The 14,740-nt window shown below is 39.2% G+C and overlaps 1 protein-coding gene across 2 annotated transcripts in view; it reads left to right on the forward strand.

Annotated features, from left to right (window-relative positions):
* Nucleotides 1-14,426, forward strand: part of STUM (stum, mechanosensory transduction mediator homolog) — a 52,411-nt gene extending 37,985 nt beyond the window's left edge. Inside the window, exons 2-4 of one of the 2 annotated variants that reach the window (XM_042449138.1) lie at nucleotides 11,473-11,652; nucleotides 13,006-13,014; nucleotides 13,524-14,426. In XM_042449138.1, the coding sequence (XP_042305072.1) occupies nucleotides 11,473-11,652; nucleotides 13,006-13,014; nucleotides 13,524-13,564 (230 nt within the window). In that variant the 3' untranslated portion in view covers nucleotides 13,565-14,426. The remainder of the gene's footprint in view (nucleotides 1-11,472; nucleotides 11,653-13,005; nucleotides 13,015-13,523) is intronic. The other variant, XM_042449229.1, reaches the window with a different exon arrangement.
* The last annotated feature ends 314 nt before the right edge of the window (nucleotides 14,427-14,740 follow it).

Genomic DNA, 14,740 nt, shown 5'->3' on the forward strand with positions numbered 1-14,740 from the left:
TGCGTTCCGTTCTCATCACGTGATCAGAACGTTCTCAGAACGCAGTGCGATAATCTCCTTGGTCTTCACTTTTCAGGGAGGAAAGCTTGGCAAAAGAGAACAGTTTTAAGTCTCTTTTTAAATGTTTCCAAGGGGTTCATGAGACGGAGCTTCTCAGGAAGGCTATTCCAGATCCGCGGGACCAATATTGAGAAGGCCTTCTGGGATGAGGAAACATATTTGGAAGATGGTATTTCCAATAAGTTCTTACCAGATGCTTTGAGTGTGCGGGGCGGCTCATAGGGGGAGATGCGGTCCCTCAGGTAACTCGGGCCCAAGCCATGTAGGACTTTATAGGTGATAACCAACACCTTGTATTGTGCCCGGAAACGAATAGGCAGCCAGTGAAGGGCTTTCAGCGTGGGTGTTATATGGTCAAACCTAGATGCACCAGTGACCAGTCTGGCTGCCATATTTTGTACTAACTGAAACTTCCGGACTTGATACAAGGGTAGCCCCATGTAGAGCGCACTGCAGAAATCTAAGCGAGAGGTTACCAGAGCATGTACCACTTTGGACCAGGTAGGGTCACATGTAAGGTTTTACTGGTCAGAGCAATTGAAAATTGTGTATTTCCTTTCATTGAAGTAATGTAGTCCTGTATTAAAATAGCCTTAGGATAATAATGATTGGAAAAAAAACTGTATTTATCCTTTATATTTTATTTATACTAGTATTGAACCACTTCATAACAGATGAGAACAGTTTCTTTCTGGCAAGGAAAGGAAGGAGAATATCAGTGGAAGTAAAGAACAGCAGTTGTAAAAAGCTGTAAATACCACCTCTGGATATGGATGTGTTGTTTAGCTTCACTGATGAATGTGTGGTGATGCCAAGGTGATCTAGGAAAATGAGTTCTCATTGTTTTTAGTTAATCTGAGACTTTCAGTTAGTCATTGAACATGACATCCACATGTCCTGAGAAGGCTGAATTCCATTAGTAAGAAGTGTTCTCTGTGGTTTTCTTTCTTTCTTTCTTTTTGAAGGAGACTCCATATTTGAAGGAGACTCCAGGCAATGCACATAAAGTTAAATAAGCAACATATTACAACAGTAAAATCAATCAGAAATAGAAAAACACACCATACCCTCCAATTTAAAATTAAGTTTTGATTGAATTAGATGTATAAAATTCATAAAATACATGAACAAACAGGGAAGGTTTAATTTGATGTCAGAGTACACAGTCAGTGCCAATCATATCTCACTGTATATTCTATTTACATGTGTGCAAGTGTAATATCTTTTATCTATATCATGTGCTGGTTGAGAATGATATTTCATGCACTTGAAGTGGCTTTCTAGTCTTTGAAAGTTTATGCCATCATAAAATCATACTACAAACTGTTTGCTTGCTTTGAAAGGGTTGCATTAAACTTCTAATCTGTCCTTTAGCTGAAGCCTATTCATGCATGTAAGGTGTGCTGCACATGCATATGTGCATACTTGTAATCATAGAGCTAGATAGGGGAACCCCCTTTAAGCACAAAAGCTAAATTCAATTTAAGAGACAATCTCTGGGCTATATCCAAGTGGCTATGGTTTTATTGTTATGTCCTTTCAGGCTGACTCTGACATTTGACAATCCTATCATAGGGTTTGGTTTTTTTTTTTTTTTTAGCAAGATTTATTTAGAGGAGGTTTTCTTTTGCCATTCTCTAAAGATGAGAGTGTACAATGCCTGAGAGCACCTGATAGGTTTCTATGCCTAAGTAGGGATCCTCCTGAGGTTCCAGTTCAACATTCAAACCACTGCAACCTGTTGGCTTTTACTCAAGAGGTAGGCAAGGCCAATACAAAAGAGGATAGAATCAGAAATTTCAACATATTTTAGAGTTAAAACTAAGCTGTGGGGTAACATACAATAGCTTGGGAACCACTAATGATGGTGCTGTGGGGATGAGGGCTCTGTGAGAACCAGACCCCAATATTCAGATGAAGAGATTGACTTTTATAAGAGCTGTGTTGCTAACAATACTGGGGCCTCGGGCCTGCAGGGGAATAGAAACAGGCTGTTTTGTCAGGAATGAATTTCAGTATGTCAGACATTTTGGGATTTGATGGTTGTGATGGGCTATTGGCAATAAAATGTCATCTGGCTGTTAGTCTCATGAAAAAGACATTTAAACATTTTATAATCCTCAGAGAGGGGCCGTTGGAAAGGGATTGCTCTCACACAAAAGAAGAGGTAGGAATATGCTCGGGAAATTGAACTGCTATTATAAATTCTTCATGGGTTTAATAAATTCTGCTGTGTAGACTGCTGGCTGTGGGGAAAGGACTTGGTTTATAAATATATTAGTACTGGTAACAGGAAGGTCTCTGAGAAGCCATTCCTTTGTTGCTTTCTGTTTCACCCATGTTTTTCCTTTCTGATCTCACAAAAAGCAGATGGTTACTTGGTGACATGTTTTGACTGAAAACTCCTGAGATCATTGGCTCTGTCAGTTCTTGATCCTGCTTGTTTTGAGGTTTGTGTTGTTTTTGTCAAGAGCCAGCATGGCGTAGTGGTTTGAGTGTTGATTACAACTCTGGAAACCAGGGTTCAAATCACCTCTCAGCCCCAGAAAACCCCGTGATAGGTTTGTTTTAGGGTCACCATAAGTCTTGAGTGACTTGAAGGCACACAACAACAACTTTGTTTCTGTTCAGTTGAAATGGAATGTATTTTAAGCAAAAGTTTTTTTTAAAAAATCTGAAAATACAAAGGGCTTTAAGATGTTTTTTAAAATAAAACAAATAATAATTAGAATTTTGAAATATCAGCTTCAGCACACGCACTACAAGATTTTGTGGTACCGCTACAAAACAAAATCCAATCCTAATTTTGGAGGAAATATTTTTGCCAAATATCTACAAAGGAAATGTAACTGTTCTGCCTTTGTATTAATGATGTGTCATTTCGTAGCATTGGGACTCTTCTGATGTAAGGGCACAACAGCATTAGGAAATTAGCAGGCACAGGTCTTGGGCTCATGCTGGCCCTTTTATGCTTGGAGGTCAGTTATGATTAGCAAGAAGTTTTAGTTTGCCATTTCATCTGAACCATGGTTTTGGATGAAATAGCGAGCTATGGTTTACCGTTAACCATAAATTAGAGGCTTCCAGTAGCCACATGCAGAGAGGAAGAATTAAGGGGGGAATATTTAAACCCAAGAATCATGTAAATCAAATTCTGCAGTGCCAAACCACTGTTTACAATTGTCTTTATTAATATTGATATTAAAACAATCAATGAATTATCTTCTATTCATTTTAATATAACACCATCTCCCAAACTGGTGTCTTTCAGCTGTGTTGGACTGTAATTCTCATAATTCCCAGGTTTGCTTTCTACTTTGTAATACACTGGAGAGAGTTATTACTATGGGCAAGAGCATTTAATAAGTTAGATATCAGTAATATCAGCATTTTAGTTTTGACATTTTTTGTGAAAACTTCTGCTGTATGAATTACAATTGCTATAAGAGATAAAACACAACTCAAAAGTGTAATAAGGAGGAAGATTTATGAGCTATAATATTTGGACATACCTGAGTTATTCTATTTGCCTTGTTTAACAGTGTTTGGAAACTTAAATAGTGGAGCTGCTGAATTTTAACAGAGCTCATAATAACTCAGTACCAATAGCTGCTTTTTATGTGGCCTGTTACAGACTGCCAAAATAAAGCTGCCTCGCGTCTCTTTGGAAGTATGCTGTTTAAATGATGCATGCATCCTAAGAATCCGGAAGCTGCACCAAAGCTGCACTCCAGTGCTTAGGAATGGAGTGTGGCTTTGGCGCGACCTCTGGACTCTTAGGACCCATGCATCATTTAAATAGCATACTTCCAAAGAGACCCGAAGCAGCTTTATTTTGGCAGTCTGTAACAGGTTCAGCAGAAGTAGGAATGCCAGAGGTTTTCATTCAGGCTGGGGATTGTTTTTATTTATTTATTTTCAATATTTCGATTACACTTTTGTAAAAATATTCAAGGGAGCTTGTGTCAGAAGAGACAGTAGGTCAGCAAGAAGACATCAGTTAAGAATTCCTTTACTTGTTTACTTTTGACTGATCATGTTCTTAGAAAAACATTTAGATTTGTACTAAACAAAACTCTGGAAAGTTATTTCAGCATCAGCACCTGGAATCCATCACAACTGCTCAGGTATTTTAAAATTTATATTGTTTCTTTGTCTCTGAGTTTCTATTTCTGGATGTCTGTGTTCTTTTTGCACAGTTAGATGCTAAGATTATTACCGTATCCTGTTAGGTAATGAAAATACATTAACAGCACTGTGACTATCATTGTTCTGATTATCTGGGTCAGCTTTAGAGTAATAAACAAAAAAACAGTTTTGAAGAAACATTTTCCTGTTCCTTTTGATATGGACCTTACTAATTTAAAGATGTTCATACTGTTTTAGCTCACTTTGTAAAATGTGTGTGAGTGAATGGGCATGTTTATACATATTGCCCAGATCCCTGTAAATCCCTGGAAAACTATTTCTAAAAGGCTTCCAACGTGAAAACTTTCTAAAGATTTTTAATATTCTTGAAAAGAATAACTTTTAAGGCAAGTCTTTGAGCGACACAGTGGTCCAGCCAGGAGGTATTCATGCTACCAGTAATGTTTAGCAAAAAGATGCAGTGTTGTAATCACGATAGTACGGTTGGTTTTGATGAGCCTTCATCATTGCCACACAGGATAAACCTCTGATCACATCATGGAGATGCAATAATAGTGCTTCACATTTCAGAGAAATTTCTGATTCTTGTATAGTCAGCAAGGTGTTGTGGCTCTTGCTGGACTGTGTGCTACAAGTGAGGGATTGTTGTGTAAATCTTTGTCATGTAACAAATCTCCCTGCAGTGGTGTTCAAATTATAGAAGAAGAGGTAGGAGGGTGGCTAATGAAGTCGAAAAACCCCATGCTTAGCTAAATCATGCTTTCCACATCTTATTGAAACATTAGCTAAAGTCAGTCTTATCAAATGAAGGCCCCATGCTGTATAATAGTGTGGGGCTAATCTGGTCATTTTTTATCCACAATATGGTGGGTGCTTTTTTTATTTGCTTCACACAGCAAAATATGTTGGATTGACCTCCAATCCAAATCTCTTTGTACTGGCTAGTTTTGGATTTGTACTGGGACACTGCATTTTCCTGTTTCGAAATAAGGCACGGTGGGCCCTTAATATCTGCTGGGGTTTGGTTCCCTGACCCCCATAGATACCAAAATTTGTGGATGATCAAGTCCCATTATATTCAACGGTGTAGTAAAATGGTACCCCTTATATAAAACTTGCTTTTTTGAATTTATATTTAGAAAAATATTTTCAGTCCATGGCAAGCGGCTGACAGTAGTATACTGTTTATACTCTCTTCCTCCCTATAGTTAACTTGGCTAATGAGATAATATGTACCTATGTGGAATGTAGTTTCCAATGGTCACAGTCCTTATCTCATCATGGGTGACAAGTGAAACAGGTTCTCTCTTCAGACTGTTTTCAAAAGCTTCAGTTTGATTAATATTTTTACCTTAGAGGCTGAGCATTGTTGGCCAGTTGTACCACATTGGGATGAATCCTTTTATCTTTTTCTTTTTAATATGCAGTGTTGTCAAGACTGCTATCCTACATTAGATCAGTGTATTGTGCTCCTTGGATGTGGATTGCATCTAATGGTATAGCAGGAAAATACAGAGCTTGCAAAAGTTACTTGTTTTGATTAGAATTCTACTGGGTCACAGGAGGTCTCGGAATTCTACTGGGCACATTGGCTGGAAGGTTCTGGGAATTGTAGTTTGTAAAAGTAACTTTTCCAAGCTCTGGGGAAATAATTTCTACAGGGTCAAATTATTTGAGCAGGGTAACATCAGATGATGGCAGTCATTGGAGATCACTCTTCTTCCTCTTGAACATTTACTTGCATGGCTAAGCCCATTCAAATAGTGTTTGTGCTGGCTCTTAGTCATCTGAACTTGGTATCACTGTGTATAGGGAAGTGTGGGCATGAACATTTGGAACGGAAATATAACTATGGATGGAATCAAGTGGGAACCATAATAACAGATCAAAAAAAGTGGAGAGCTGGCTTGCTGCCAGTACCTGAATCACACAGGAACTCAAGCTCTGTGTTGGTAATTAGGTGCCTCGTTTTGCATTTCATTGACCTCTTTACTCTTCTCAGAGGTATAATTTCTTCATTTGCAAAGTAGCGTACAGTAGTGGTTAATTGGAACCCAGAGAGCCAACAGGGACAGTAGCTATTTTTTCTTCTTTGCACAAGGCATGAGCAGCTGTCTGTTTTTGGCAGCTTTCCCTAACATGGGGTCTCTCCAGATGTGTTGGATGACATCATCCCTCCTTAGCTGGCTTGGCCATGGTGGGAATTGCAGGCCAACACATCTGGTGGGTACACATAGCAAACTCCTATTATTTCATTTTGTATGTGTTTCTTTGTTTATATATCAACCTTTCCCTGTCCTCAAAGGTTCTGGATAACTTTATATATGCTCATTACTTGCAAACTTTAGTTGATGGTAGAAATTGCATAGCCCCCCAAGATTTCATTGGACTGCTTCTCCCACCAGCCCTAGCCATCTCAGCTTGTGGTAAGGAATGTTGGGAGTTGTGTTTGAACAACATTTGCAGGGTCATGTGTTTCCCACCCCAATTCAATTGGTTCTTTAAAAAATAGTATCTTACCATAACAACAAGCAGCTTTACAAAGAGCAATTTAATATGTGCTCTTAGTCTGGAGGGATTATTTAAATGAGTCCTTTCCATAGCATGAACTTTAATAACAAGTGAATCTACAGTTTTGAAGGGCCAGCACTTCTCAGCTGTATGAGTAGACTGTAGGGGGGCATTCACACTAAATTTTTTTGTCCCAAGGAGATGCGGATTGCCACACTGATGCATATTGGGTTTGTTGTTCCCATTTTGTTTTTGGTTTGTAAATCTCTTTGAGTCATTGTAACCCCTGTGTTATTCACACATGCTATCATTTCAGGATAAAATGGAGCTGTCTCCTTTCTTTTGAATGATGTAGAGCAATCAAAATCGACTTGGAAGCTTATTACGCTACCAGTGATGCAGATTGATGTGGATCTTTCAGGAAAAGCGGGGGGGGGGGGGGAGGTGTTCACATGGAGTACATTCAAAATGTGTGTGAACAATAAGGATTCAACCTGGATTCATCCTGGATTATTTTCGTAGCGTGAATGGGGCCTGGGTTTGCCTTGAAACAATTGCTGCATTTAAACATGAATCTGAGGGTGAATAAAAGAGTTAATGGATTGCTTTATGATCAATGGCTATGTTTGGGGAAGGTGATTACAAGTAAATAGCTCTAGTCTGGAGGCACTTGGAAACCCAGTCTATTCTTCTTTCCTGTCACAAACTAAGGATGATAAAATGCACAGAAAGCTTCCTAGAATTCCGAATAACATTTCCATGTATTCCAGTGGTTCTTAAATGGTGGGGGGAAACCCCTCGGGGGCCCAAGAGTTGCTCTAGGGGTATGTGAGGTTTGGAGGCCCTGATCCTTCCTCTTCCCAAACTTTTTATGTGTAAAATTTATACATGTGTTAACTATTAAATTTACTTAAATAGAACTGTTCTAATTTGAATTATATTACCATATTTCCTTATAACATGTTAAAATATGAATATACATGAAAGTTCAAATGAAAATATGCACACTAAATAAAATATTTTTATTAGTATACTATGTTGATTAGGGTGGGTACAGTGTCCGCATGTAATTGTAAAGGGGAGTCCCAAGTATAAAAATGTTGACTACCACTGATGTAAGAAGCAAAAGAGAAACTTCCATTTTTAGACGAAGAGGTGTTTTTAAGCCCTGAAAGGCTACTGAAATCTTTACTAGTATATACAACTTTGACAATTAGATACAAGGCTGCTGGATTTATTTGATGATAGTAGAGAACCTTAACACTGTATACTTGTAAATAAACTCACTGCTAATTACAAAATGCCATATGTCTCCAGGGATTCTTCCTTCTGCTGGGAACCAAATCCAGGTAGGTACTGACCCTGGCATCTCCCCCATTGCTTTGGAGTGTGGTTCGCATAGCAACACACATGCAGGTATCCAGCATTCTCAGTTACTTCAAAAGGCCATGCTACTAGTAGTGGCAGTCTGGAGATGTCTTCTTAGTAGCAGAGGGAGTTGTATCTAGATATTCAAACCTACTCTCTTTCCGTAACAGGCTCTACTACTTACCAGTGCAGACATTTCCTTACAAACAAGTACCCAGACTGCCATGTTTACTAATAAGATTCTGTGTCTGGATGTTGCAATAATTTTTATTTGTACAATAGCACTTCTTTGTTGTGAAGTAAAGACTCTGTGCCTGCCTGCCTTCAAGTTACCTATTGACTTATGGTGAACCCATGGATTTAATAAGGTTTTTTTAGGCAAAAAACAAAACAAAAAAAAAAACCTGGAACTAAAGGCATGACCTCTTTGTTTTTCTGAGTATAGTCTCTGGGAGAAAGAAATACACAAGTGACAAGCAATTTTTTTTATGGAAGGTAGAATACAAACAAGCGAATAGCAGTCTTCAAGATCTACTTCATTTAGCTCATGTCCTGAAAAATGTTACAGAATTGTTTTCTCATGATGACATGTTGTACTGTATCCACTTTTACGTAGAGTCATGACAGTGCTGATTTCTGTCCCCTTGATGTGCTACAGTTTTCTAGTGGGATACTTGTGGAGTTATGAGACCATTGAAATCATGGTAGTCTTTGCTTCTGTGTTACAATTTTATTTTATTGATTTATTTTGCTGCTCTGATGTGTTTACTCAGGTTTATTGTTGCTGTGTCTACCATTGTAAGCTACTCTGAAAATTTTTCACCGAAAAGAAGTGTAATTTTTAAAAAAATAAAAATAATGATGTCTAAATGGGATTATATAAATTATAATAAGGTGCAAAGTGAGATAAGAATCTGAATATTTAAAGGACTCGTGTGCTTGGATTTTTAAAAAGGTATTTGTACATTGTACTACACTTCTCAGGCCTGGATACTGTCTTTTGCCTAATGAGTATTAATGTTATATAGATTTATTCTCCGTGTCAGTAGAAATGGTGTAAATGGGATGGTTGCATGTGCTGCTTCTGCCTGACAGGTAGAGCTAAGCAAGCATTGCGTTGGAAGGGTGCTGAAACAATGAGGTGTGAAGAGACCAAAACTGCCAATTGTTTAAAGGGCGTTTCAAGCCTAGATATTACACACATTGTATATACATTGTGTAAGCACACTGTCTGCAGACTATGTAGCTATGTTCTACATTCAGCGAGTCTAAATTTTAATATCTAATTCTGTTCTTTATTTGATAAACTACCTTAGGGTTCACCTGGGAGAGGAGCAGTGATATGATGGTTCCAACATCTCTAATGCTTTGTAAGAAAAGAAACATACACAACAGAAGGTGGATTTCTTACCAAATGTACAATATAAGGCACAGTTGTTATGTGGACAAATAATGAAGGCATGTCTGTAGACTGCCCTAGGCTAATACATACTCACTACATAAAATACTTGTTACATAAGGCAAAGAGAAAACTCTTGAAAAATTAAACGTTTCTTAGTCCACGGTTTGATAGTGATAAATCTGGGGGAGATAATGGATACAGGAAAATTCTTACAGAAAAAGGTTCTCTAGTCTTCTTTTCCCCCTGACACCACCCAACTACAATATAGAGATGCTTTCTATGACCTCAGCAGCTACTACCTACTCTCTTGTTGTACTTCAGAACTGCTTCTTTAACTTTAAGAGGCTCTGGAAGGAGGCGGGAGTTGGAAATAAAGACAGCAGCAGCAGTAGAAAAGAAATAGAGAGTGTCTTGAGAGATAATAGGCAGCACAGCAAAGCAACTTCATTTGAATATGCAAAATGCTTGAAATTTTAAAAATGAGAAGTGATTGTTCAAAGTGTGCTTCCCAGTGTTTTAGTTCCAGGTTACCTTCCTAATCCTTTTGGGAGACTAGTTTTCCCCAATCCCATTCCACCACTAACAGTTATTGCTTGAAGCTCACTCCAGTCCACCTGTGATTGACCATTAATATATTCAGAAATGGACACTGAATATATTGGTGGTTTGTCTTATTTTTAGAAATGTATTAAATGAAAACAGCAACTGAAATCCTAAAAACCAGAAAGCTCCTTCTTCTAATGGCAATGTGGTGGAGTCCAAAGCAAAAGCCAAGCCCATCATCATCTTAAAGGTATATATGTTCCTTATTTTTAAAAGACAGGTGAAAAGAAATAGAGGCCCGTTACAGACCGCCCAAAAGGGGCAGTTTCGGGCTGCTGCCGGTTGCAGTGCGGAGGAGTCGCAGCAGCCAAACCCGGAAGAGACGCCGCAAGTGCCAAAGTGCGCACTCGCGGCATCACTTCTGCACTGCGACGTGCAGACACAGAGCATCCGCTACGTCAAAATGGCAGCGGCTGTGTGGAATGGCCACCGTTATTTGTTACGGACTCTGTCCGTAATAGGGTAAGGGGCGCCTAGAAGAGACGCCCCTTTTTCAAAATGGGACGTTTTAAGGACGTCCCTTATGGCGGTGTGTAACACGCCAGAGTTGGGATTAGCACCTCTTTTCTTGTGTATTTCATAGAATCGTAGAGTTGGAAGAGACCAGAAGGGTCATCCAGTCCAACCCCCTGCCATGCAGGAACTCTCGATCAAAGCATCCATGACAGATGGCCATCCAGCCTCTGCTTAAAGACCTCCAAAGAAGGAGACTCCACCACACTCCAAGGGAGTGTGTTCCACTGTCAAACAGCCCTTACTTTCAGGAAGTTCATCCTAATGTTGAGGTGGAATCTCTTTTCCTGGAGCTTGCATCCATTGCTCTGGGTCCTGTTCTCTGGAGCAGCAGAAAACAGAAAGCTTGCTCCCCCCTCAATATGACATCCCTTCAAATATCTAAACAGGGCTATCATATCACCTCTTAACCTTCTTTTCTCCAGGCTAAACATCCCCAGCTCCCTAAGTCATTCCTCATAGGACATGGTTTCCAGACTATGCATATGAGAATATTCATGACATTGGTAGTGCAAGAGAGTATGAGCTAACCTGGGGAAGTGGTGATCTTTGGTATGGGTGGGTGTAGCATAAAGGAAAAAGCTAAAATGGTGGATTCCCCCCCCCCCCATCCTAGAATCCTGTAAGCAACACTCTCTTTTACCAATTACTTCTGAAATGGGTTGAGAACACCTCCAATATTTTTAAAGGGTTGCTGATGGCATATGTATGCCTTTCAAAACAATTGGGTGTCTGATAGTTTTAGCCTCGGATAGTGCTGAATTGTGGGAGCTTCTTTTTCATTGCATTTGTACATCTGGGCTTTGTTTGGCACACACATGAGCCTCTGCTTTCATCTGAGGGACCATTTCTTTTCTTTTCCACAGGGACATTTGTGTCAGCCTTCACAGTGCTGTGTGGAGCCCGGACTGACCTCCCTGACAGGCACGTCTGCTGTGTGTTTTGGCTGAATATTGCAGCAGCTCTGATTCAGATTCTCACAGCAATTGTGATGGTTGGCTGGATCATGAGTATATTTTGGGGGATGGACATGGTCATTCTTGCCAGTAAGTACAATCTTTCCTTCTTGTTATTACACAGATGCTAGGAAATAGGTATATTGGCTATTGGCTGAGGGAACATCTACACTGTAGAAATAATGCAGTTTGACACCACTATAACTGCCATGGCTCCATCCTGCTGAATCCTGTGATTTGTAGTTTAGTGAGGCACCAGCACTTTTTTGCAAAGAAAGTTAAAGACTTTGTAAAATTATAAATCCCAGAATTTCATAAAAGGGAGTTACAGCACTAAAAGTGGTGTAGAACTGCACAATGTCTACAATACAGATGCACCATGAGTTGCTCTCTGGAAACCACAACTGAGTCCCTTTCTCTCTCTGCATGTGTATGTGTGTGTTACTTGCCTTACTAGTAGGGTTTACTTGCAGGATAGTTTACTGTTTGCTTCCTTTCTTCTTCCTGTGTTGTGATCTGAGTGATTTGAAAGAAGGCAGAAATTTAGTACAGTGAAAGTCAAGACTTGTATCATTTTTGTGTCTTACCAATATGTGTGGTGTGCATGGAAAGGGGAAGAGATGAGGAGAAAGAGAGGTTTTTAAAATGTGCAAGAGCTGCTTGCATCTACAAGCCTGAGTCATTTGACTTTCAGATAGACAACTGGTCCCATTATTAAGTTATTTTATCACTTCAAAAGTTACTATCAACCCTCCTTTCACCTGCACTCCACAAACTTGCAAAACACACTTTTTTTCCTCCCAGGTAGTATGTCCAGGCCTCTATGCAGCACAGCCAAAAGACACAAAATGTACCATACTAGTTTTTTGTGGGGTTTTCAGGCTATGTGGCCATGTTCTAGAAGAGTTTCTTCCTGACGTTTCGCCAGCATCTGTGGCTTGGCATCTTCAGATATGCCCCACAGATGCTGGCGAAACGTCAGGAAGAAAACTCTTCTAGAACATGGCCAGATAGCCTGAAAAAACCACTAAAAACTATGAATGCCGGCCATGAAAGCCTTCGACTCCACATACCATATTAGCTTTTGAACCATCACAGGTTTGAGACCTTACATGGATCCACCTTTTTGTCACACCCTGTGTACACTTGAGTGTGATTTCATTGGTGAGAGATTGTCAGAATTGCAGTACAAATGCACCAAATTATTTCCTTTGCAAAATGTGATATAATCTTTTGCAATTTAAGGACCTGGGGGAAATACTATCTTCAGTTTTATTTACTCATTCTTTACCTGTAGAGTGGCTACTCTGTTTACTCACCTATCTCTTTACTTACTCAGTTTCCCCCTCCCCAATTATTGTTGTGCTTTGAATACTCCTGATAATTATGTCTTTCCTTTTCTCTTTTCATGTTTCTTTCACTTTCTCTAAATGATCAACACAGTTTCACAAGGTATGTTATTTTCTCAATTCTGTTTTCACACTTTATTCATTTTCACTAGATGAAAACCTTAGTGCTGTTTTTTTTATCAGGGAAAATCTTTCAGCAATTAAAGTGTAAGATTTGCCTACAGTTGGGACTGCATAATATACTTACGTCAATCTATAAACAGAATTTTGCTTTGAAATCCTGCTTCCATAATGTATTTATGAAATGCCGAGAAATTCAGTTATCTTTTCCTCATTATGTGTTTGGTGGGATCCTTCCAAAAAGATAGTCTGAGAGTACCAAATATTAAGCAACCTACAGTTATTTCTGAATCAGTTGACTTGTTTTTTCAAATGAAAAAAAAAACATTTCTGATGTAATTTGTATTCAATTTATATCAATTTGTTTAGCTCATATTGTTTTGCATGATGTTGTGTCCCTTATAACCTCTGGTGTTGTTTTGAGATCAGTAGAGCACAAAGATAACTTCTTTTTTGTTTCCTTCTTTTCCCTATGTCTTTCTGTCCACTCAGCGGAGCGAAGGTGCAGAGCAGCAGAGAATGACCTTCACTGATCACTCTAGCAGCCAACTCCATTGTGGGGGCACTGACAGATGGATTTTCGGACTGGCACAGCCATCACTTTGGCGTGACGGGCAAGCCATTTCAAAAGTAGGAGGGAGCCACTGGTTAGGCTGACACTGAGGAGGATGGCACCAAAGCAGGCATCACCAGAAGGGGACCTGCTAGCTAGAGATGTTGCTGGTTTCTCAACCCACAGGGTAGGGAAACACTCGAAAACATTTCACTCCTTTGTGACTCACTGAGAAATCAGCCCTACTGTGAATAGCAAAGAAGGAGAGAAAATATTTATAGATATGTGTCCAAGATTTTAAAACTTTGATTGGATAATTTGTTTCCTAAGAGACTTTATTTGATTATTTTCTGGGTGCAAAAGAGAAGGGTTTGAATTGTGGCCTTTCTTGCTCTGTGTGTATGTGTGGTTTTTTAATGGTGATCCTTGTTTGATTTCCTGCAACCATCCTGAGATTTTGCTTGCTGTTTTCACAAAACTTTTGTCTTTGTTAAGGTAATTCAGGTTCAACTCTTTATATGTCCTGCCATCTCCCAGTCTTCTGAATGCTGAAAAGAAGTTTTGATCTGTTGTCTGCCTGAAAACAAGAAGCTGGTTCTTGCCAAGATGCATCATGACTTCGTGTTTTTATGTGGGTCTGGGATGGGAATAGAAGGGGCAGTTTTTAAAAGATTATAATAAAAGAACTCCAGTTTTGTTGTATTTTATGAAGAATGGGAACTTCCCATTGGGGCTTCCCAAACAAACTGTGCTGCTAAATGTTTCTGGACTTTTGCAAATGTGTATATACAACAGATTGTATTTTGTAACCTGTATGCAGTAAAGCTGTGACCTCTTGTCTACTTCCTAGCTTATGTGCCAACATGCTTAGCTGGAGGCACAATGAATCAGTATTCCCAGCGTGCATATACTTAAGGCCGAGGATTAAATGGAGCAAGCAAATCAGCTCTACATCTTAACATTCAGTTAGTAGCTTATCTTCATCCATGATGGATATGCTTCATTGTATGGGATGGGAGAGTTTAATTTATTGTTCTAAATTTCATGAATGCATAGTTACATTATTTATGCCTTCCTTCCTGGTATCAGTTACTGGGTATCAGTCATTACTACATAAGGCTGACCAGAATCTGTGCTCTTGGGTTCATGGAGAACT

This window comes from Sceloporus undulatus, chromosome 1 (assembly GCF_019175285.1).
Source record: "Sceloporus undulatus isolate JIND9_A2432 ecotype Alabama chromosome 1, SceUnd_v1.1, whole genome shotgun sequence".
In the NCBI taxonomy this organism is placed as follows: domain Eukaryota; kingdom Metazoa; phylum Chordata; class Lepidosauria; order Squamata; family Phrynosomatidae; genus Sceloporus; species Sceloporus undulatus.